The sequence below is a fragment of the Ostrinia nubilalis genome, chromosome 4 (genome assembly GCF_963855985.1).
Source record: "Ostrinia nubilalis chromosome 4, ilOstNubi1.1, whole genome shotgun sequence".
NCBI lineage: Eukaryota > Metazoa > Arthropoda > Insecta > Lepidoptera > Crambidae > Ostrinia > Ostrinia nubilalis.
Window position 1 is genome coordinate 10,000,363 of NC_087091.1, and position 24,624 is coordinate 10,024,986.

The 24,624-nt window shown below is 35.7% G+C and overlaps 1 protein-coding gene across 1 annotated transcript in view; it reads right to left on the reverse strand.

Moving 5' to 3' along the window:
• Positions 1-24,624, reverse strand: part of LOC135071065 (protein still life, isoform SIF type 1) — a 125,735-nt gene that overhangs the window by 37,831 nt on the left and 63,280 nt on the right. Inside the window, exons 22-23 of the mRNA XM_063964811.1 lie at positions 6,016-6,164; positions 793-1,072 (exon numbers count right to left, since the gene is read on the reverse strand). Of these exons, the coding sequence (XP_063820881.1) occupies positions 793-1,072; positions 6,016-6,164 (429 nt within the window). The remainder of the gene's footprint in view (positions 1-792; positions 1,073-6,015; positions 6,165-24,624) is intronic.

The window sequence follows — 24,624 nt, forward strand, 5'->3', positions numbered from 1 at the left end:
ATCATAGTGCAGCAATACATTGCTCCGATGGGAATTGTACAATCTGTTGGTTGGCTGGTTAGTTGTACAACAGTTTAAACTGACGTACCAAATGTGGAATAGGTAAATACTTCCAAACCACGGCAATAGTTTTAAACTATCAAGTTTAGTGTAAAGGGGAACGGGAATGCATTGCCTAACTAGCCATTGACGTCAAAGTTGACTGAGCATGGGAGATATAACTTCGACCGCTCTGCCCAAAGTTTTGAACCACGGCAAATATAGCGAGCAATATCATTACTAAGTTAAATTTAATACACATAATACAAAAAGTTTCAGAGCAAAATAAGTTGAACAGGAATGTGGCTTTAAATGATTTCAGTTTGTATCTCAGAAAAGATAATTATAATATGTATGCTGCTTTAACTCAGTTTCAGAGAATTTGTATAATATTTTATACATCTGATTCTAAAAATCATGGTATCACTTTGGTGGAAATACATTTTATTGTTCCATCTGTCTTCCAAACAAATAAATTTATTTCAAGCATGAATCTTTGATGTCAAATATGAGTTGGGCCTATTTCATCGCTTGCTAATAAAGTGCCTGATAGCTTAAATTATCATAACGTATCTGCCAGATTAACTTAACATTTTCGTTAAACAAATCCAGAGTTAGAGACAAATAAATATCTGGCTTAACTTAGCACACCGGTAAATTGTACTGTATTTGTGAACCGTTACATGTCAGCTGTCTGAAACTTTATCCAAACCGGCGAAACTGTCCCTCGATATTATTAAAAGTTGTGCTTACCTGACAAGGTGCCTGAAACAGGTAGGCGTCACCGAATGCGGTGCTCAGGCAGAAAATGTAGTCCCTTTTCGGGTGTTCAGGAATCGGCTGCATTATTGCCCCGTCGACTATGATCAGGTGCTTCGGTGCTGCTTCGACTGACCGGCCCTCGCGGGAATCGCACGGGTAGAAAAGGAGTGTGGTGCCTTTGAGGCAGACCCAGTAGCCTTTCCAGCCGCGCTTGCGGGCCAGCTCTATCTGATGCTTCTTGCGGAGCAACCACTTCTTCACGCTCAAAAATCTGTGCGGAGAATGAAATTTTCATAAAGTTTATTTAATTTTATTGCGAGTAAATCATTGGTATATGTAAGATTGGTATAATTATGTAAAAGTATCTAACGAGTAGGTACCCATAACAAGTAACAACCAACGGTCAATACTTAATCCAACTTATTTAAAGTGTGACAAATTAATAACGTTATTTATTGAAGTATTTCAACAAGAATTTTAATACGTAAACCCTGGAAAAAATAAGTAGGATAATGTAATTATTTCATTGTTTCCTATGAAACAATCTTCCTTGATTTTACTCGAAATTATTATAATAATAATTAAAATCAAGGGTTTTGGGTCTCAAGCTCAGTTTCAAATTCGATGTAAATACGCGGAAAATTGTTTAAATAACAGATGTGTTACGTTGATTATTAAATTACAGTAATTGAATCTACTTGAAACTGAATTAAATGAACTAACATCTAACCGATTGCGTAAATACTAATATGTTCATACATAAAATTAGCGCTATCTAAATAATTAATCAAATAACAATACCCGATTGTGAAACTAAGGTAAGAGTAATTAATTTACTGACATAACACACCCTAAGCATCTGGTCTTATACATGAAGGAGAGGAAATGTAAAGAAGAAATAACGGAAAGTAGGACAAATACGATTTTTATTCATTGTTTAGCATATTTTACAATGTTTAGCCGTATCGACAAATACTTATGTAAATCACGAAATATCAGCTCGTTAATTTCGTCTTTGATTCGTTCAATAGGAGGTCCGTTCTTTTCAGATAGAATAAATTATTCGCTTTCTCGAGGATGCCAAAGTAAACTGCGAACATAACGGTCATGTCAATTTTCTTGTCGACATCACTTTTTCTGCAAGGCAGCACGAAGTGTTTCTTTATGAGGGACCGTATTTTGTGGATGGGGACTCCCCGCGTCCTTTTGCCAAGGATTTCCATCGCCCATATAATAACGTTCACCGGAGTTGGCGCTCGTTTTTGTCCCTTCTCCTTGGACACTTTGAAATCGGTTCTTACATGGAAAATTGTAGAAATTGATGATTCACTATTAGACATAGTAAACGTGTGAACATTATGTGTTTGAAGCTGCTATAACATTGGATGAATCACCAATGTTTACTAAAATTTTTATCGTTTTGTGTACGACATCGTAAGATGTCAAAATTTGAAAAAGTGATATAATTTTGACATTGACTACGACGTAAACACCATAACTAATCTCACCATAATGCTATAAATAAATTTAGTGAAAAAGTACGTATTACATTTAAATAAAATTCTTGTTGATTAAATTATTGAAAACTACAACTACGCAAAAACTGTTTCAATTACCGTTTTTGTAGAAAAGATTTCGGGTTATAAAATAAGGTGATTCACAAAAGCGATCTACAGTGGATTACCTACGCCATTGCAATCACTTGATTACAAAGAGAGAGCTTACTTTGCTTTTTTAAACTTACCTTTAGTTTCAGCGTCAGTCTTGAAATGCCTTTAAAATTAAACGAAGAGCGGATTGCAAATAAAATTAGATAACCAGAAACCCTTGGAATAAATACAGTCAATATCTGATCATTATTCAACAAGTTGTATAAGTAGGTTGTTTCCATGATTATTGGAGTAACGAAATAGATAAAATTATCCTTTGGCATCCTTCGATACATAAATTCGAGTGTTTTATTGAAGTAACAAATTTTGGGAGCATTGAGCCGTTTTGCCTTTCATCAGAATTTTGGTAAGCTAAGTAAAAATTTGCATAAAGCTTACGCGTTATTACGCAAAATAATGTGGTAAATTTGCGGGATGAAAACTCTACGCAAAATACCTGCTATTTTTTAAACCAAATTGCGGGAAAATGCTTTGGCAAGCTGCAATGATCGTGTAGTCTGAAAATTTTAAATGACACTCATACATAAAACATTATATTTTCCATATATATCTATAGGAAAAATCGGTAGGTAGGTCCCTATTATTGTTTACCAATTGGGCGGGATATCCGTTATTTATTATGAGAAAGAGAAAATATACTCTTATAACATCAGAAGTTTTAAAAGAAAATAGTATTTTTGCTGGAATGTGATTTATATCTTGATTTACTTTGCCATTATTCACGAAATTACAGCTTACTGGGCGTAAGGTAAAGAGAACAGCGATTAATCAAACCCCAGAATGAATGTCACGCATATATTATAGTACCCTTTAATGCACAAATTAATTACTAATCTGAATAAGCACGGTGAATAAGCTTGATTTATTAAAAGTTAGGCAACCGCTGAACTCACAGTTTATCGGGACGCTGACTCGCTTATATTAATTTAAGTTATAGAAAATTAATTGCCAATAGGACGAACAAACTTAATCAAAATTCCGACAAAAGGGCTTTCCCAGTTTGGGCTTTTAAGTCAAATCCAATACTCTATGTAAGTACTCTAGCGAGTCATGATAAAATAATTGATGTCGAACGTGGTTCAGTTAAAAGTATTTTATCTGAAAAGTTTGCGGAGCCTCGCTGAAGTGTCTCTCCCCCAGACTTCTCATACTTACCTGACTTTTACAACCCCGTTGAATGGGTCATGGCTAAGATTTCCCTCCGGTCATTTGGGATTCATGGAAGAGAAATTGTAGCCTCAAGGAACATAAAGGACGCCGTAAGCTTTTTCTAACAGAAACTCGTTGACGGTATACGACATCGCCTTTATTTCCTTCGGTTCTTGTTTCACTTACATTTATTTTAAATCTTCAGAGAGAGAAGAATTTTATTCAACTTCTTGTTTGCTATCATACGAGCGTGAAAATGCACCAGGGCGTGGGGGATGGGATAATATTACCAAAGAGCCTTTTTTAAAAGCCATAATGGATAACCCATTATCTCGAATAATGTTGGTTGGTAGTTTTATCAATGCGGAGTTGATTTTATTCGTGGAGAATATTATTTAATTATCGGCAATAAATTCGTTATAGCGTAACCTTTTACAGCATCCAATTTTTATAGCATTTTACTCAATTTATCGTTCCAACTAACAGGAGTTCCCTCGAACCCTTTTATGACATAATTTAGCGTGTCAGTTGGTCCCTGCCATATCCCATAATAATGTGATAAACAAGGGGACTCATGATCCTAGGGATACCCTCAAAGGAAAAGACAAATTAAATTAGGTCCTTCGAATGGACCATGTATTGTTATACGATGATTCTAATTCTAATGTATGGGCTATTGAAATTCTAATACGCTTTTGTGGAGGTATTTCAATATTTATACAGGTGACAGGGTAAATTGAACAAACCAATGTATGTAGGTATTATACGTTCACAATAGATAATTTAGATATTATGTGAAAAATTCAGCAAATCTACGATGTTTTGAAAAGGGTTTGAAAATTATGATTTATATCTTATTCAAACAGCTATGAAAAATACCTCTAGTGATTTCTACGAACGCATTCTAACTGAAATTGCACAATTTATTCAATATTTAACTTAAGAGCGTTTACGCCGTTTGGCGCAAAAACAGTACTTTTTCAACTCGTTACAATCATTAACCAGTAATACTACAAAAATGTTATAGGCATAAATAGTTAGGCAATTTCGTCGTCTAAATAGTTAATTGAGAAAATATTGCGATTAGTTTAGTATTTAAGAATTCTATCAAGATAAGTCCACACAGGTTTTGTAAATTTCCACTTTAGCGTCAGTTTACAAGCTGAAATTTTTATAAAAATACTGTGAAAACGATTTAACAAACATTTATATCCTATAGCATAGATCCTTGGGAAAATAGTTATCTGAGAAAATTTTTAGATTTAAGCATTTTACAATAAGAAATCACAAATTAAAAGAACGTGAAATACCCAAAAATCAAAGTGATTTTTTCACCAATATTCTTCCTTTATTCAACATAAAAATAGCTTAATATAATAAAACAACATCTTCTTTAAAATATTTACTTTGAAACGATATTTAATTCATTGTTATTGTTTTGCTATAAACATTTGAAAACTATTAAAAAACGCCGCGCGCGAATCATTTCCAATGATGCCCCTTGAAACGCCGCGCTTCGCGTAAACGCTCTTAAAACTCTGAGCTTCAACTTATAAAAACGAGTCTATAAAATATTACCTTGCGGGTTGTGAACAATATCTGCGGAATTTGCAGTGGACTTTTTAATACTATTCGAAATACAGTCACCATTTAAAAGTTAAAAGTGTTCATAGGCTTGGATACTGAAAGTAGCATGCTGCGTTGAATCGCTATTGTGTTTCATCGTAAATGTGAATTTCGCTATAAAAGTTAAGTATTTAATTAAAGCTGGGCTGTGAATTGGGAATATTAAGTTGCTTGAGGTGTTATTATCGAAATAATAATAATAATATAGAAAGATGTTAACGTCCGTAATTTAAGTAATCATTAGTTTTTAGTACCTACGACAGCAAATCTGTTTTACGACTTTTTGGTGTTATTAGAGAATAATAGTATGAACATATTAGTACTCACCAACTTTGCTAAGTTCTAAAAGTTTCTAGACATCCATCCCTTAGAGAATAAGTAATTTTACACATTATTTTCTACAGTAGTAATGCTATTTAAAGTAACCTGTTGTTACTGTATTCTTTCATACTGGTATGTACCTACCTATATTCCTTGTATTAATTGTAAAGTAGACTAGAGGCAAAGCAAACATAAACAAAATCGACAGTATCTCAGACTATTTATTTTAGTCACAAAATACCATAGACATATTACCCCTAGGCCACACACAATATGGCAATAACTCGAAGATTCGCGCTATTGCAATGCGTAGCCAAGTAGTCGCGTATACTTCGGTACTTTTTTGAAATGTTAGACTTCGCTGTCGCTCGAATTTTATCGCAATGTGTGTGGCCGAGAAGATACAACTGCTGATGTGAAAATTCAGTGCCTTAAAAATAAGACTTACCCAGCTTTCCTGACGGCACCAGTGCAGTTGAAAGACGCGGCGGCTGCGCCGGTCTGCTTGCCCTTGTAGGGAGAGTTCATCGCGCTCTCGCCGGGGTCCTCTTCGTCCGACACTGCCGTCGTCAGCGACATGCGATCGTCATCCGATATCTACGACAAAAATAAACATCATCAGGTCATTTGGTTTATATTGCAGGAGTCCGACAGTAAACATGATCAGATCATTTGGTCTGCAGGAGCACGCTCTCTCTAATTCAGCAACAAATTGAGGATTTGGCTTACACTCTCCAATTCTCCATGCTGCCTGACCAGTCGAGTTGGGGAAGGTGGATCTTCAAAAATAATACCCATTAAATTATCTGTGAATCTTTAGTACCTACATAAGTAACATTTCAAGCTTGTGTATCTCATCACAAAGTAACTAATACACATTTTTCTCAACGCTCTTAGTTGCTGAAAATATCTCTGATAGACGTTCAGAAACTTTTTGTGTCTCCGATATAAATATAATTATGTCAGCAACACTCTCATGCGGTGTGGGTTTCAATATTAAAAGGTAACTTAATATCCATTAATTAACCTTTAAGATCAGGTGACAAAACAAATAGACGGTCAAAGACAGGTCACGGTGTAGACAGGGAATAGACGGTCACGGTCATAATGTCTATGTTTATTAATAATGTACAAAAGAACATTATTTTAAATAACGATTTTAATAACAAAATAATAAAAATAATAACTATTTTTTTACTGAATCCTTGGGGGAGGCCTTTGTCCAGCAGTGGACGTCTTTCGGCTGAAACGAACGAACGAACTAACTATTTTTTTTATATTCGCTACTCAATATCTTTTGTGTTCGTAGTCAAACGCGATAGCTATAACTTAAAGAAAGACATCAGGGAATTAAGCTCAAGCTGAAAATAATCAAAATAATAATAAACGGAAATACAGCGATGCTACTAATTTAATTAGGTGCTTCATAATAACGTTCCTCTTTGCGCTCCTATTCAACACACCGAATAATTAAGTATTGATTTTAATGCCATCTGAAAGCGTACAATTCCCTCTATTAAATCCGTAGTTTGTTGGAATACGATTTCATAACAATTAGTTTTTCTCGGTAAGCTTTGTTCGTGTAAAATTAAATTCAAAATGTTATACACGGCACAATTTACAGTGGTTATATTCTACATATCGTTAAACCTGTATCGATACTGTATGGTACAGTCAGCGTCAAATACTTCGTGACACCCAACGTGGCCAAAAAGTAGACAACACAACCTTATTCCAATTGTCACAAAGGTGTGTTGCGAACTTATTAGCTACTTTGGGTGTCACGAACTATTATGGCATATTATGGTAAGCACTATAACATCTTGTTGTTATTTGAAAATTATAAATAACTTGAAAAAATCGAACTGCCAAAGGCGGGAATTGGACCCACGACCTTCCGCTTGCCGGGCGATAACTCTTCCAACTGAGCTACTTAGACACTGGATGAACCTGTCAAGTTATTTATAATTTTCAAATTAGTTTGAGATGCGACTCTTAACGCTAAAAATGAAATAACTATCTTGTTGTTGTGTTACGTGCGTTTTTGCAACAAAAGTATACATAAAATTAGATGTTCGACTGTACATACACGACTATTAATTGCTGCCGGCTACAGGCGTGTTCCTCTGCGTATGTTTGTACATTTCGCACCGCAAATCAACCATTACCCGTACCAAGTTTGCGAGTTGATCGGCAATCCTACCGCCAACAGCACCCTGAGCAAAGTTCCTAATTAATTTGAATTGAGAAATGAGCATGGTTGTAAAATTGGCGGGCGCACAAATAATTTTGAAAGTGCTTTTCGTCTGGTCCAAGGCAGCCAGTGTTAGGGTTCCGTACAAGTTAATAATCCCGTTTGATGTCACTGAGGTTTTACGGTTAGTGCGAATTTCGGTTCCGTAGAAAATCTTGCATTTAAAAATTACTTCATTGAGAAATTTATTTTGTGTGAATAATGAAAAATAACGGTAGGTATAAAGATGTTTACAGCGAAGACAAAAGGAATTTTTCGGTATTACAGTCAGTAAGATACATAAATTAACTGCTAGGTACCTAGAAATGAAAATGTACGGAACTCTCTTCATAGTAACTCGAACTTAGCCGTTTTTTGTACCGTCTCAGTTTGAATTAAGGTTTGTAGAAAGACGTTTAACCTCAGTAAAACGTGTTATCCGAACCGTGAGCAAATTTGTTTACTGCTTAGTAGATTTTACTTTAATTCTATCCACGACATCTCAAAGAGTTTTGGTCTTAATGCATTTCAATTAAAGATTCATCAAAGAGATCAAACATATTATTATTATGTATTTACTTACTTCCTAAACCTTAACGTTATCATCATCATTACCGTTTTGTTTTTCTAAGCTCCTGCTTTCAAATGTCGACTTTGTACGACAAAAAAGCACAAGCGGCAACTGCCTAGCAAACAGAGATATAAAACTGTTTTTGGTTCTTAAAGTTACGACTTAAGAAAATCCTGTAAAATTTTACAGCGCAAGGTGCGAAAGAATCGTTCTACAAGCGAAATAGTCGCTATAATAATATGACGGTTGAAATACGTCGGGAGCCAGACGTCATTTAGCCCTGTCGCGTGTAACAACTTTACGTTTAGTTATGCTTAGCACATTCATACTGTGTAACGCGACCCCCTCCGCCCACTCCACCTCGGAAAATTGTTCCGTCCCTCAGCGGAGGTGCGCAAAGCACAGGAACGAGTGTTAAACGAGACTTTCATTACTCTACCGAGAATTTATTTTCTCGAAATCCTTTTAAAATAAAGTAATTAAAAATTCAAGACATTTGCATGCTGGAGGCAACTTAATACGAGCCTCATCAGTTTCATAACTTGATACCGGTCTAATGCTTTTTAGATCTCTTTGAAAACTTGTTTTAGCAAGCAAATCTTTTAACCCTACAGTGGTCGCGCGGATTACACCCGTAATCCACTCGTGCAAATTGTCAAATATTTTGAAATCGGTCAACGCGATCGTTTTGATACTTCGTGTACTTTAAGTTGCATAGTCGAAGATTACACTTAATGACGTATGAGCGCCAGGTCGCTTGTGGATGTGTCGCAGGAGCCCCGTAAATGCCGATGGTCTACCCGTGTAATCCGCGCGACCAATTACGTAAGTATTTTTTAAGTTACCTTTTTTATTTAATGTGTTTGTTTTTGCATTTTTAGTGTAAATTAATGCTTTATAATAAATAATTACGGCATAGGTATGTATTTACATTTGTGTTTTCAAGAAAATCATTGTATTTCAGATAAAAAACATGAACAATAGACAAAAAGCACAAATTGCAGAATGGCTAGAAGTAATTGACAATGAAAGCGTATCTTCTGGCGACTCTTCGGTTTCTGATGAAGAAGTGCACATTCTTCCATAAGAGAACAAGTTTCTCAGACCAGTGATTAGCCATCTAACTCAGAACCATCACAGCGGAGTTTTTTAGGTCGCTATTTTGACTGCGGATGAAATCGAAATCAAAGTACTGGAAATACTTGTAATTCGTGCAACAAATTTATTTGTCCTTATCATTCCATGATGGCCTGTATCTCCTGTTCAAAATATAATTAATTAATAAATAAGTGCAATTAGTACTGAATAATTTCTAAACTGCCAAAGTTGACATTTTCTTGATGAAAAATGATGATTTTTATGTGTTGGTTAATTTATAAAAACTGAGAAGAACTGCTGGTTTCTTTGTTTGATTATTTAATTAACTAATACATAACAATAAATATAAAAAATAAAGAAACATGTTTTTATAAAGAGATGTCTTCTTTTTTTACTCCATAAAATGGCTTACGCATGTAATCCGCGCGACCATTAACGTAATATTTTAGAGCGCGACCACCGTAGGGTTAAGCTGAAACCTAAAAAATCTGTCACAGCGTGAATCGTGAATTACATATTATTGAAATACTTTTAAGGGAATTCTAATTATGGTCTTTAAAACGATAATAATACGGGTAGGGGCCAACTTTATGAGTTATCGCACTTAAGTAATCAAAAACATTTTACTGTCGCGTTTGTGATAAACGAGACGGTACGATTATTTAATGCACGAAATGTTTACTACCTTCCTTATTCTTTTCAAAACAGGATCTCAAGTATTTGCATTTCCATTTGCATTTTCCGCATGTAAATCTTAATTTTATGAGAAATATATGCCGGTGTCTCTTGCGCTTTTGATCACGACACAATGCAACAAGGAAAGAGTTGCTTTGAGGCGCATGCGACTCGGAGGCCCTCGGCTCGATGGCCCTTCAGCCTGCCGTGCGCCCTCGCTTCCGCTTTTCACGGAAAAAAGAATTCACGGCACATTCATATTACTTACATTATAAAATTTATAAAACACAGGATGTGCAAGCATAAGAAAGAAGGAAGCAGAATCAAGCCTTAATCTTCAAGAATCCGACGGTCTCAACTTTAATCCTTTGTTCTTTTTTGCAACTGTACTTGAGGTATCAGTTTGGTAGTGCATCTTTGAAACATTTTTCTAGCCAAGATTTTCATCAAAGAGCAAATTAAATTCCGTTGAAAACAAGCTGAGGAATAAAAAGGTTAGTTAAATACTTTGCGTGTCATTTTAGTTTCATTTCCTTAGTTATTACTTACATAGTTTAATCTGAGAATGTAATATTATTAATGTTTGGAAACTCAAGTTAAATTAAGAACGGATGCGACTTTAATAACAGTAGAATTATTTAAGTATTTGTTTAAGTATATAAGTATATAAGTAGTATATCCGTTAAGCTAGCACCCATAACACAAGCATTAAGTTGCTTACTTTGGGGCTAGCTGGCGCTGTGTGAAATTGTCCAAAGATTTATTTATTTATTTATTTAATTAAAATTATGTTTCAAAATAATAAAAAAAACACATCACTCCTTTGCGTCTCGCAGACGGGTAAAAAATATTTTTTTCTGTTGAATTATTATCTACCTACCTAGTTATAAATTTGTTCAAAAATGTCTTTATATTGGATTCAAAGAGCGATTAAGGGACATTATAATAATATGTTCTCTTTTATATTGACAAACCTACGACATATTAAAACCAGCAATTTAATAAAGTGTTCTAGTGAAATATTTCCAGTGGAAGCAAATAAAACTTGTCAAACGGTATTACATTCTGGTTGGAGTTTGAAAGCTGCCACACGAAGGGTCTTGCTAAATTATATTGCATTTAATATTAATCGCTGTTGGCACCTCCGAGCCACACGGAAATTTACAGGTATAATACCGAGCCCGCTTAGTTAACGAGGAATCGTAGTTCTGAAACAAACTTTTACATTGGGATCGTTAAGCTGCCGCGAGCTAATGTATCCGCCATCATACCTGCACGGAAACTGTTAGTCATGGAACATTTTACTTTTGCAAATCATCCAGTCTTCGTGAAACTTTGCCCGCCGCGGAGCTATCTGTTCCCAAAACTGAAATATGCTTCGCCGCTTAACATGATTGGCTCTTATATCTGTTAAGTAGCTAGAATAAAACCGAAAAGTCATGAAAGATATTATAAAGTAGAATTAGAAGCTAAGTGCGAAATGAATTTGTAACATTCTTTAAAACTGTATATAACTTTGTCATTGTTACGAGGTAATGTATGTGAATAACGTGACTTTTTTCCGACTTTGTAAAATGCTTTTTTGCTACTTAACAAGTGGCAGCAGCAGTACTTTCGAGTTCAGAACAAAATTATGAAGCCAGATATAAAGGACATTGTCAGAAACCGCCTTAGATTCCTGGACACAGCAGTAAAGTATCAAAATTAATCTCTTACTTTTTGAATATTTTAATATTAATTAGATTGTAACGGACACTTGAGGATTAGAAAATGAAATAATAAAAGTCTTTTATATGTATTCCATAATACTATGACGACATCCGGACATTTTAGGGCGTGGCCTGCTCCATATCCTATGAAGTTCCATAATTTGTGTTTATAAAATCTATGTAAAATCGGCACAAGGCAATGCCGTACTTCATTGTTAGGAATCCATGTAATAGTGATGTTGACTGCGGTCATCATAGACAATAAGATACCGATCTTGTAAATAAAATAAATCGTCCAAATTGCTACAGTATGACTAGATTTTAACTAAAAGTTAAAAATATATTGCACGATACTACAAGAAGCTATCTAATGTGTCCAACTGGTCGAAGGTCATGAATAAAATAAAAAGAATTGTGATCATAACACTGATATAGACAATGACAACAATATGGGATCATCTTTAATATATCTGTAACAGTTTCAAAATCTGATGAAAAATCCAATGCCGCTTAAAGTGAGAGAAATGTCTAAAGTTCTAATAGAATTGAAAGTTTTATTCGCTCAAAATGCTTATAACAATAATTGGTAATACATTTCAAATATTAAGTACCTTTATAATGTATCGATAGAACCAAAATGATGTCCTCTCAGCTTGGAAAGGGAAAACCCAGGATTGGGGGAGCGCTCCAGGCAATTTTCAGAACATTTCATAGGTAGTATAGTAAATAATATTTATTTTATTATTAAAATTGAATATTTTGATATTGATAAAATTGAATATATCTTTCGATTCAAATACCGAACATTTTTCAATCGATAATAATTATCGAGAAGTGTTAATAATATTCAATTAAAAGTTGTTCAATCCCTACTCATGCATAGACTAAGACGGTAACCATGGAGATAGTTAGTTTGGTAAGTCACGTGTTAAATGTCAAGAGTGGAAAGTAAACATAGGATTCATGTTATTTATTTACGTGCAAAATGTAAGTAAGTAAATCATAAAAGTGGAACGCCGAGCTATTTCCAAAACCCGTCCAATATTATAATACAATTTGGCTGCGACAACTACAATACAGAACATCTCCCAAATCGATGTGCATAAAATAATATAATACAATACTAGTAAGTAAGAGGTTATGATAACAATATTGCTATCAATAAGTTTATAGAATTGGTCCGCCAGGAATAATTGTTCTTACATAAAGATTTGTGTCATTTAGAACCTAGAAAGTATTTTTTCGGCACTGTTGATCTAACGGCGAACAATGTATGGAGAACGAACATTGTCCTTTGTTTCTTTAAGCTTTGTAATAACAAAAATCGAGTTCTTACAATGAGTGGGCATTAGCATAACAACGACTTCGTTAGTACTTTGAAGGTTTACGAAAGCAATTAATACACCTAGCAAATAAAGAATGTAGGGCAAATATTTATACACTCTAACAGAGAGAAAAATAAAAGGCCTCATTAGCAAAAAAGGAAATTGCAGTTTCCCGGGGAGGAAACTAAAATAAGGTCAAAATGTTATCTACCTTCTACGGGCTTTTTATCTCCGACTCACTTATTGTGGGGGGTTATTGTTAATGCCACAATGGCAGACAGTGGATTTATTTGAAGCTCAGGTCTTTGTTTAGATCTACGCGCATGCCTTAATTAATCAAACTATTTCATGTAATTTATCTACAAGCAACTAAGTACCTACCTACGTGTGTATTGAAACATGTATTGGTAGAATGTTAATAGATTTTTTACTAAACTGAAAGAAATATTATGGTGCTTACTCGTGTATACTTTCATATGAATTCAAGATGAAACAATAGGTATCATTATAACATACGAAATGGCGTCATAAAATATTATCCCGTAATATATTCTCTCGAATATTCAATTATGTCTACTATCTCATGACTTGCCTAATGGTGATGAGATAATAAAGGCAAACTTATTAGTGCCTCTAAAGAGATTTCTAATTTAGCTAAAGGAAGCTCATCAAGGAAAACTTTGGTTGCCCTCAAATTTCGTAACCGTAGCTTCGTGTAATGTTAAGACGAGGGTACTTCAGTACTAAAAGTACGTCGCGAGCGTATGCTTAGCTCTTGAAACATTTCTAACGACCTGATTTCATTATTAAATGTACAACTTGCTTGTTTCATTATATGTTATGTAAATCGGTAATTATGTTTTCTTTATAACCTAAATTACAAAAGGAGGCGTAGACAAGAAAGTCTTTGTGATAATCTTACCTTCCTAAGAAAGGCTTCATTGCACGTCTGCGCAGTTCCTTTCCAATGATAGTGTCGAAATCTCACGTTGCCGAGTAGCTTCGCGCCTTGTAAAATGGACACCTCGTAGACTATTCTTCGGATGTTGAGCACGTCGGTGCGCCGCTTGTACTTGTTGAGCTTGCGGCGGCGCACCACGCGCTCGTCCGGCTCCGAGTACTCGCCCGTGCTGGTCAGGCCCTCCTCCGCGGCCCACGCGCTCAGCACGCTCTCAATAAAACTGAACAACTGCTGCACATTCGGCTCTAATTTACTAGGTATATAGAGATAAGGCGAAACGGTTTTCTTCGGGACGATAGCTTTCTCGTCCGGCTCCTCCTCCGGCGGCGGAGCGACGTCGTGATATGGACAGTTGTGAATTTTATGATGGTGGTGGTGGTGGTGATGATGCTTAGTTTTACGTTTCGGCTCCTTAGCAGCCGGGTTGCCGCCGCCCTCTCCCTTGTCCGCGGTTTCGCCGCCGCTCGAGTGGGAGTCTCCGCTGCGCTCTCTCCGCGGTTTGGGTTTCCCGGTGGAGGTCAAGGCGACGAGGGCTCCGGCGGCGAGACAGCAGTGGTGGGCGACACAGCAGAAGCGGGCGTCTCCCTTGCGGAGGCCGGTGTGCGCCTTGTGGCAGAAGGAGACGTCGGGGATGCGCGCGCCGAGAGCCGCCAGGTGGGCCCGGTCGGCGCAGACCTGCATCAGGAGGTTTTCGCCGAAGTGGACCGTCTTGTGCCGGCGGCGGCGCAGGTGCATGACGGTGCCGCTGCCGGCGAGCGAGGGGGGCGCGGACACGGAGGCGGGCTTGGCGCGGGGCTCGGGCGCGCGCGCGCAGCGGGGCGGCGGCGCGCGGTGCGTCTCCACCATCATTGGCGAGGAGCGGCGTCGGCGGCCGGCGCGCGTGCGTCACCTCATCACGAGCCTACACCGCTGCCTCTCCTTCACTCTTCCAAGCTCTTCGTTTACAGGCCCGCTACGGCTTACATTTGTACTAGTTAGTCCACTAAGTCATTTTGGTAGCACTTTTTATCACTTCATTATATTACTTGACTATATTAACAGAATTTGCTTTGAACACTTGGAGTGGTTTTGGTAATACGTATTTGCTCTTACTAATTGCTATGTTTTATCATGGTAGCTATAATTTAGGTGTTATTTCAGCTTAATGTTGCTAAGACAGTTTATGTAAATTACCTAAGTTATGCAATACTAATAAATACAGCTAGCACTAAATCCAAAAGGGACACTTTATAGTTCAGATACCTCAAGAACAGATAGATAAACAAGAAAGTTAGCTCGAGCGATAAGAAACGCATATAATGGATGTTTTTAAACTTCATAAGTTCTGTGTAAGAAAAGTTTAGCTTGAATTATGGTCTCTACCTGTTGTCCGGGTTGTTTGCCGTTTCGCTGGTAGCGCGCCAGGAGTACAAATTGATTTCATATTTCCGTTGTAAGACGTTCATGGGTATAATACATTTATTTTGATGCAAGTTTAACCTATTGCCTGTCAACGTGTAAACAGGAAATCCTGTAATATTTGATTAATGGGGCAGGGAAACTGAAAAGCTTTACGAAAATAGTGATGAATAAGCTAATGGTCTTTGGGAGTCTTCCAAGATCTAAAATTAGAGTTTGACTGAAGTATTGACTAATAAAGCCTTGTAAATAAGTATTATAAATATTTTAAACGTACGAGTATGTATAAGATTAATAGCTATGGGGAAATTAAAAACTCATATCACAAAAAAAGTTGATAACTATTTATAATAAATAAAGTAGCTTATTTATTAGAAGTAAGCCAACTTAAGAACCATGATATTTTCCTCATTCAACTATGTATTTTCATCCAGCTAAACTACAAAGCTCTATCAACAAACATCTTCATTCAGGAATTTTCATCAAATTGAACTACGAACAATTGTATTCTAAACAAAACAAACGACAAGTTATGCAAAACTGTTTAATACTCGATCAAGCTAGGTAAGACCCAGAAGAGTCGTTATAGACGGTAGCACTAGTTTATGAGTTTGACCCACATGACTAGCCAGGGGCGAGCCCATCGAACTACAGACTCAACTTTGAAAGGAGGCACATAACGATATGATATATCGTTGGCATAATGATATTACAAAGCCTTGTTCGGCACTTTGGACATCTTCTACATGTATTAACTTCAAATCGATGGTGTCTCCTTTCTCATCCATTATCTTTTTATTTTGTAAAAAAACTTTTTGTGATTACTTATTTTTATTCCCTTAATGCTCACAAAAGTAAGTATTACAAGTATACACCCAAATATAATATTAATCAGTCATATTTTTTTCCTTAAGCGTACAAGTCCCTGCGGTGGGATCAAACAGTGGCTTCGCGATAATTTTTTCCTTGATTAAGCCATGTCTAAAAGTAGTTTTACTCGTAATAGCAACCTAGTAACATAAGATAAAGTTGACAGAGCCAAATTAACGACTTGACGGGATATATTTTATTATTACTTTGACTATTTTCCTTTGAGTATTTCATTTTTTGTTCTGACAAAAGTAGTTTCTGCGAAAGCCTAAATTCTCACGAGTTTGAATGAGACAACATTTCTAGCTTACGATAAACCAGATGGATGTAGCCAATTAGTCAAACGAAAGGATGATAAGATAAATTGTATATAAAATCACGATATAAATAGAGGAGCTGATGAAATCGGCACGGTCTGCATTTGAAGTGGCTTTTCCCGGGAGAGACGTTAACAAGCTGTCCGATAAAAATAATAATTGTCAGCTGTGACTTTTTCAAAACAAACGGACGGTTTTATATAACCACCATTTTTATAATAGATAATATTGTGGACAAGGGTTCGTAGATAAATATGTGTATGTCATAATTGAACGCCGATAATGCGTAGTAGGTATCATATTAGCTCTGATACAGAGGGAGTACCTATAGCTTTATATGTATTAAACAAATAGTTAATAGATCTATTGGTTCGTGAATGGAAATCGAACGTTTTACTTCTATAGAAAACCAAATAAAGAAATCACATTCGTTTTGCTCTGTCTCACCCATGTCACTGGAGCGCTAACTCAATTACAATAATGAAGACCTTTACCCAACAAAAGGATGATTAATAAGCTATTCGCTTTACTTTCCCATCTTGAAGTTTCCGTGAAGCGGACGGCATTACTTGTAAGTTGGACACATATGACAGATGAGTATCTTTTTGTACCATGGTCGTGTTTTAATTACGCTAATAGCAGCGCGAACTTCCCCATGTGAAGTAGGGCGTGAAAAACCGCACCAAAGCGACATCACGTTTGGTCCGACGATACTACGAACATCCCTAATATAATACATATAAAAGTTTGGGCCGCATTCACAGAATACTGTTCCCGAAATCGACCGTTTAATATAACGACGGTAATAGAAACAATAGAACTTTAGAATGTCCGAAACGATCTTACTAATGCCATCACAAAGGCGGAAACGAGCTTAAACTTGACGACCTATAACAGTTGTAAAACCTCATTTTATAACGAGTCGTGTAATCTGATCTGGTCCTCAAAATTACGCTGATGAGCAAACCGTCTTTCCGATTCTCCCACATCTTTTGAAATTTGTGTTTTGTCGATCTCTTGAGAAGCCATGAAATTCAAATGCGATTTAAAGCCTTAACGTAAACATTTTATTGTTACGCATTTTTTTACTTTGAAAGTGACTATTATAAGTGCTTTATGATAACAAGGCTTAAGTAATTTTGATTAATAATGGTTTCTCAGACACTCAAAATCTCATAACACTGTGGTAGAGTTTGCGGAATGTATTTCAATATCGGCATATTGCTTTGTGATTATCAGCAAATAGTTCCAAGATAGTTTTGATTTTGAATTGAAGAACTAGAAGCAAGAACTTTCATGCATTATTTAACTTTATATTCAGTTCCACATTGCTGAATTAAGTTGAGTTGGTTTTTCTTTTGAGCAAAAGAAAAACCAGTCAGTTGCGTGTTGGGGTAGAGTTCCGTATAGATATAATCTATAATATAAAAATTATGAATCGCAAAATGTGTTGGTAAGAGCATAACTTAACAACGCCTGGACCAATTTTACCAATTCTTCTTTTAAAATGTTCGTTGAAGTCCAAGGATGGTTTTTACGGCGAGAAAAATTCGAATAATTTCCGGGCGGAAACCCCGGGCGAAGCCGCAGACGGAAAGCTAGTTAATAATATAAGTAAAGTGGCTATAATGTTAAATAAGGCTTAACAACATAAAAATAACACTATCAGTTTCATTGCTACTTATTCTTTATCCAAGTACAGTGGCATTTCACTAATACATATACAACATAGGGATGCAATAGGATCGACAAATCTATCAAAAGCAATCAACAAGAAAACCTTTTTTATTCAAGTTCGTAATCTTAATATTTTCCATTATATTATTTTTACTTTAACTATTGCTAATCACAATTATTTAACAGAGTTAAGCCACGGATATAACGGGACTGTAGTATCATTTCGTACGGTACCCTAAAACATATCTCAGTATGCAGAACTTTAAGATATAGTTGAGTTTATTAAATAACTAGCAGTGCATGAAGAGTTGAAAGCTTCTGCCAACAACTGTAGCAAACTTTTAAAATTGGCACAGAACTTTTGCACAGAAATTGTAATTTAACAATGAATGTTTTGAATGCATAACTCTTTTCCGACACATTTTGCATAAAATTTATCTTTGCAAGAAACTGTTTTAGTGAAAAGTAACATTCTTACGCAAGCCGCGCTATATCGTATATGAAGAGCCACTAAGTGCTTTCGGAATGGCGTAAAATGTGCAACTACTTTTAGTATTGCCCCTATTTTCAGTTTAGAAAAGGTTAAGTACTGCTCTAGCAAGAATCTTATACGTATATTCTAGAACTGTCTTCATATATCGTATTAATTCTCCGCTCAACATGTCACGAGTACAAACGAAGACAACAATCAAGCGAGTCAAATCAGGTTGAGCGAACATAATGTCTACACGAGACGTCTCACATTTTGATTTGCATTTAATTACGACATACCGTGTACAAGATGGGACGATTATAGGCAAGTCAGTCGCAAACTGGCAAATAAGTTGAGGCCGACGCTTAATGGATTTTAATTTCCCACTGGAACTGAAAAATTGCTATCGTTTAACCTTTCCAGATTGCTATTTTTGCCTCTATCGAGTTTGTCGCGGTAAATGATAAACGGTGTAATTTTTCTTAAGATTAAGCAATTAAGTTTGTTACAATCGTGTCTTTTGAGTGATTGCATTTACACAATTCAAAAAAGCTTTGATATTTTATTGTTATTTGTAAGAGTGGCTATAAAAAACTAAAACATTTGTGCCAAAACTTTCAAGAATAGATTAAGGTATACTTAGCAAACTAAAAAGATTAATTAATCGATGATAACGGGCATAATAACTTTATGACTGTACCATAAAAACATTAATTACCAATAAGATCTTTAACAACATCCGTCAAAGCTATAGCTGTACACAATAATACGAAGTATAAACGCCAGCTGTTATCCTCGCAGATTATTCAGGACAAAAGGCAAATTAATGGTGGAAATTAATCCAAAGTCGTCTGAATCTACCAATGATTTCCACAAATAATCTGATGGAGGTTAAACAATAGATTTGCCTTAATTGGAAAAACCTTTAATATAATTCATAAATGCATTTTAATTACCTAAGTTTGATTACCTTTTCAATCTTATTATGATGATACTCGACTTGATTTGCATCAAAGAAAACAATTAGTCAATTGTCAGTAAAAAAAAACTAACTAACACTATTATAACATGCTGAATATAAAACATCATTAAGAATTGTGTTATTATAGAAATAATGCTAGTTAACAAGACATTGTACACATTGACGGTTCGTTACTTTTGTTAAACATTGATTAATCAGCTTTCAGACAAGTAAACTGATTACAATCTGATAATAAGTCCCAACACAATGTTATTCTCGTCGAAATTGCATCGCATATTGAATCGACTAAGCAATTATGGATTCGGAATGAGTCACCGCAAACTGCGTGGACGTTTTCATCCAGCGTCCTGCATTGCGCCAAATTCCTATTGGTTTTGTTCTATTTGTTCTTTTAATTAGAAACACAACGCAAGCTAAAACTTTCTACCGACAACCTAGATGCATCTCTGTTCGATAAACTAATTCCATTCATTTTCAATCATGACTATAATCACAATCCAATCATAAAACAACCTTAACAAATTAAACACAGAGTAAACACGAGCAAACTGTCTTAGCAACAAAAGCTTTGAAACCCATATATTGCCTATCGGTCAACACAAAACTCGGGTTGGAATTCCTGTTATTGGATATACGTAGACAAGATTGCGTAGACATTTCAATTGAATTTTTCAAACGAAATGATAAACCTGTTCCGACGTGGTATTGCCGCGAGGATAGGCGTACACATCACTTCTACACATAATAAAAGTAGTTTTTAGTTCATTGTTCAGTGAATGTCCAGCAGTACTGTGGGTCCGATTTTTGGTGGGTCGATTTGTTTATGTTAATAAATAAATAAGTTTTTTTGAGTTACATAACCGAGCACCGGGCACAGTGAAGCGACTCAACGCCCTGGCGGCCCCCGCAGCGACTGGCCAACACGCGTCGACGGCGGGTGCTTGCGATCGTCGAACTTCGTTACGAATCGGAGTGAAACGATCGTAAGTCCTCGGGCGGAATCGGAGCACGCGCGCCTGCGGGCGGGCGGCGCCCGTGTGCCTCGCTTCGCCCACCTACTAATATATCAAGCCAGGGTTTAATTTATTGTTGAAAAATTAAGGAAGGGTCCACTCGATATATTTTTCTAAACAAACTTCGACACATACATTTCAGCTCTACAAAAAATACTCGTAAATTGTATGTTATTTATCGATAACATTGGTGAATTTCCTCAAGTTGATTTGGCCTTTGATTGTTTTATGTCTATGTACGCCGATACGTTTAAGTTTAGAAACTGGAATGGCTCAAAGTCAATGGCGTCCTCTATGCCTATTTTCTATTAATAGGAACCTTTTTGTGAAACGAGTTGAACTTAAGTTTTTTATTGATGGACTGAAATTGTGACACAGCGCGGCGTTTAGATTAATTCCAAGGTTTGATTTCTATTGAAATGAATTTAGAATATTAATTTAGTAAATATCAATCAAGTTGGTAGGCTGGGACACATTTTGAATAGTAAAGTGAATTCAAAGTTACTGTAATAACCTTCAGTAGGTACGCAGTTCGAAACCAGCTTACCAGCGGCTTAGAGGCATTGATTTCGAATACATTGACAAGAATTTGGAAATAGTTGAAACTCTCATAACTTTCGAGACACGCAAGGTACCCAGAGATTAATAATTAATTTAATATTGTCATAAGTCACGTCTTATCTCGTGAATGTTAATCGTCATACATACCTACAATGTATTAAGTTTTAGGTGAACAAAGTTGTGGCTATGATCATACTGTACTTTGACAACTAAATAAGGTTTCACTACGCTTTCTTTAATCTGATAACACACAACATAGTACAGTGTGTTATCGCACAGCTGTCAAGCGATGCTAGGATATATCTGGCGCAGAAAATATTCCTCCCATCTCGTTACGATGGAAAAGAAAAAAAGCATGAAAAAGCTTGCAACATGGATACACTTTATGCGGTTATCTTGAAATCCAGGGCACGCCATCAGATTATTATTGATTGATATCACGTTTTCCGCTTGTGATATCGACATTACGTGTTTTGATAAATATCTCAAGAACGAGAGTCATAATCGTTCATCATTTTTAATCGGTGTCTTCGGGGAAAATATGAAAATATGTTACTACCTCGGGGCAATACATTTTTTATGTTTTGATAACAGATAGTGGAATGTGCGATGAAGCGGGTAATGTGTCTGCGAAGGGAGCCTGTGTAATACTCGTATTAGGGCGAGCCGAATCTCCCGTGTTGCGACCAAACAATATTTATACAAGCTTTCAAAAAGATTAGCTATCGTATTTTGATTTTCTTGTGTGGTTACATGCGCGTTATTTCTTATACAATTTTACTGTATAATAAGATATTAAACAGAAAGTTCAAGACAGATTACACTGGGGAACAGTCATTTTGCGGCATGGTAGTTTAGAGTCAATTCTGTATGCGGCTAGTGTGCTGAATACTAGAAAAATATTAGATTTGTCAAATTGACTCTAGATCTTGAGATAAATACTATTAACTGTTTATATGAAAAAAAGCAAAGTAAAAATACCAATCTGTATAAAAAAAATATTTACACTAAGATCCTATTTAAGAACGATATAAAAATTAAAAATATATTTGCTTTTCATCAAATAATAGAAAAAAAAACTACAAAAAGCTTTTTCTGTAAGCTTTTATGTTATGGTTTTGGTCAGGAAAATTCCATAATTATGGCAACAGTAATCAGCCATCATCTGGCGGTCCCATTGACCGTGGATATCATTCTTCCACTATCCTGATGTTCTGGTGGAACCGTGCTGCTTATTCCTCACTGTAATCACCCAGATTATGGGAGAACCTGTCCAAATGGTTATTGTAAAAAAATAATTTAATACTCAAATTAGCTTCTTATGTGTAAATTTTTTAAAACAATTTAGCAACCAATTCTGGTGCTCTATGACTCCCCAAATATTGTTTGACTACTAAAACAAAGCTTAGCCATGCTTCAGATTCAATTTGTGTCATGTGGTTTACAAATACAGTGTCTTTTATAAGAGTACGGATTTGCGGTCAATCGAATTTATTTTTTCCGTATTCAAACGGACGTTTCAGGAGGTAAAGGACTTTAATTTGGCTGACTTTTGATCATTTTAGTGATTAGAAAGCTCAGTTCATATCTTTGGCCTTCCAAATTGAAGTCCTTTACGTCCAGCTTGGCTCCAGTATGGCAAAGAGTCTACACAAGGCTTGTAGACGATATTGGACCCCCAATATTTATTCTTTTAAGGAAGTTTTATACCAAAGTATGCTTGGTAGGTTTTTATCACTACCTCCTTGATTAATATTGTATCGTGTCGTATCGTGATCTTATTTCTTTGGTTTTGTAAGTTTACAAGCCAAATATTAACAAAAACTGTTGGGGTTGTAAACGCAAAGTTTTCATAATGAACTCATATTTTTTGAGACAAAAAGCTCTTTAAAAATTAATTTAAAAGACACAAACTGATAATTTCAAGGTCTAGTAGCTGATTACTAAATTGTTGTAACTACAACTACACTAATACATGAGTAGAAAATAAAACTTAGTGGGGTATAATCAAATTAATATAAGTTTAGGGTGGGTCGTTTAATTTTTTTCATTGATTTCTTGCGTCTTGTTTATCTCAAGAACCAGAGTCAATCCAAAGAAACTAAATGCACACCATTTATGTCTAATACACGTGTTTACAAAAACCATTAACAAAATAGATGCCGCAGATTTTTTTATTTTTTTTGTTCCGCAGTGTTATTTATTGACAGTAAAGTAAAGCCTGGGTTTCCTTATTGAAAATTGAATTTTCCAAGAAAATTCATCACACTAAAAATATGATTTGTTTTTAAAAATACTCCTTTATTTTGGCAAAATGTTTAACCGTTTGATTAGCTTTGATACTGTATTGAAGCTTTATAGTAGGAAAATAAATTAAAATATTAAAAGCTTCGGCTTTGATAAATGTAGGAAAAACCTAAGGAGCAAATTCATTACATGATTATCATGTTCTATATCTTACATTCTGTATAAGCCAATTCAAGTGTAAGATAGTATTTTTATTCAGACTAAACGTTGAAAAAATATCAGATATTTTAAGACACTATAAGAAATGGTATGGATTATGCGCGGAAAAGTATGAAAGACTTTAATACGATGATAAGTACGGGTCGAACAAAAGGGTTTGTGGGAATAAGGAGTATAATGCTCACCATTGTAAACTCATTTAGTGTAGCTTGATAATGTGGCTTAGGACTGACCTCAAGGGCTTGATGGGACGTATCATTTTCACCCTTTTTGTTTAAGCTACAGAGTTTTTTCTTTATTCTTTCCAACAACCAGTACAATAGAGTTATTATGTCTAATCTTTGCTTATATTCTAAGCGAGACAGTTTGTAAAATCACGAGTAAAACAATTTCTGTAACTATGAGCGCTGAAACCTTTATACAAATATTTTCATGACTCTATACAAATGGTTTAATAATCGTGTCTTCTTTTTCGCCAGTTTATCTAAGGTCAATGTCTCTAGACAATATCTAAAACCATTAAGACAAATTGGAAAGGTAAATTATTCGAAAAATAGTTTTGTGATAAATACGCTAATACTCGTACAATGCAGAGCAACAACACTATGTAGTTCTATCCACGTATCGAGTACTTATGTGTGCATGTGGTAGGTATTTACACAATTAGCCTGTAGCTGGGTGCCGGTTAGAGTGGCTCACACACCCTGCCAATTAGCCGGCGTAACCCAA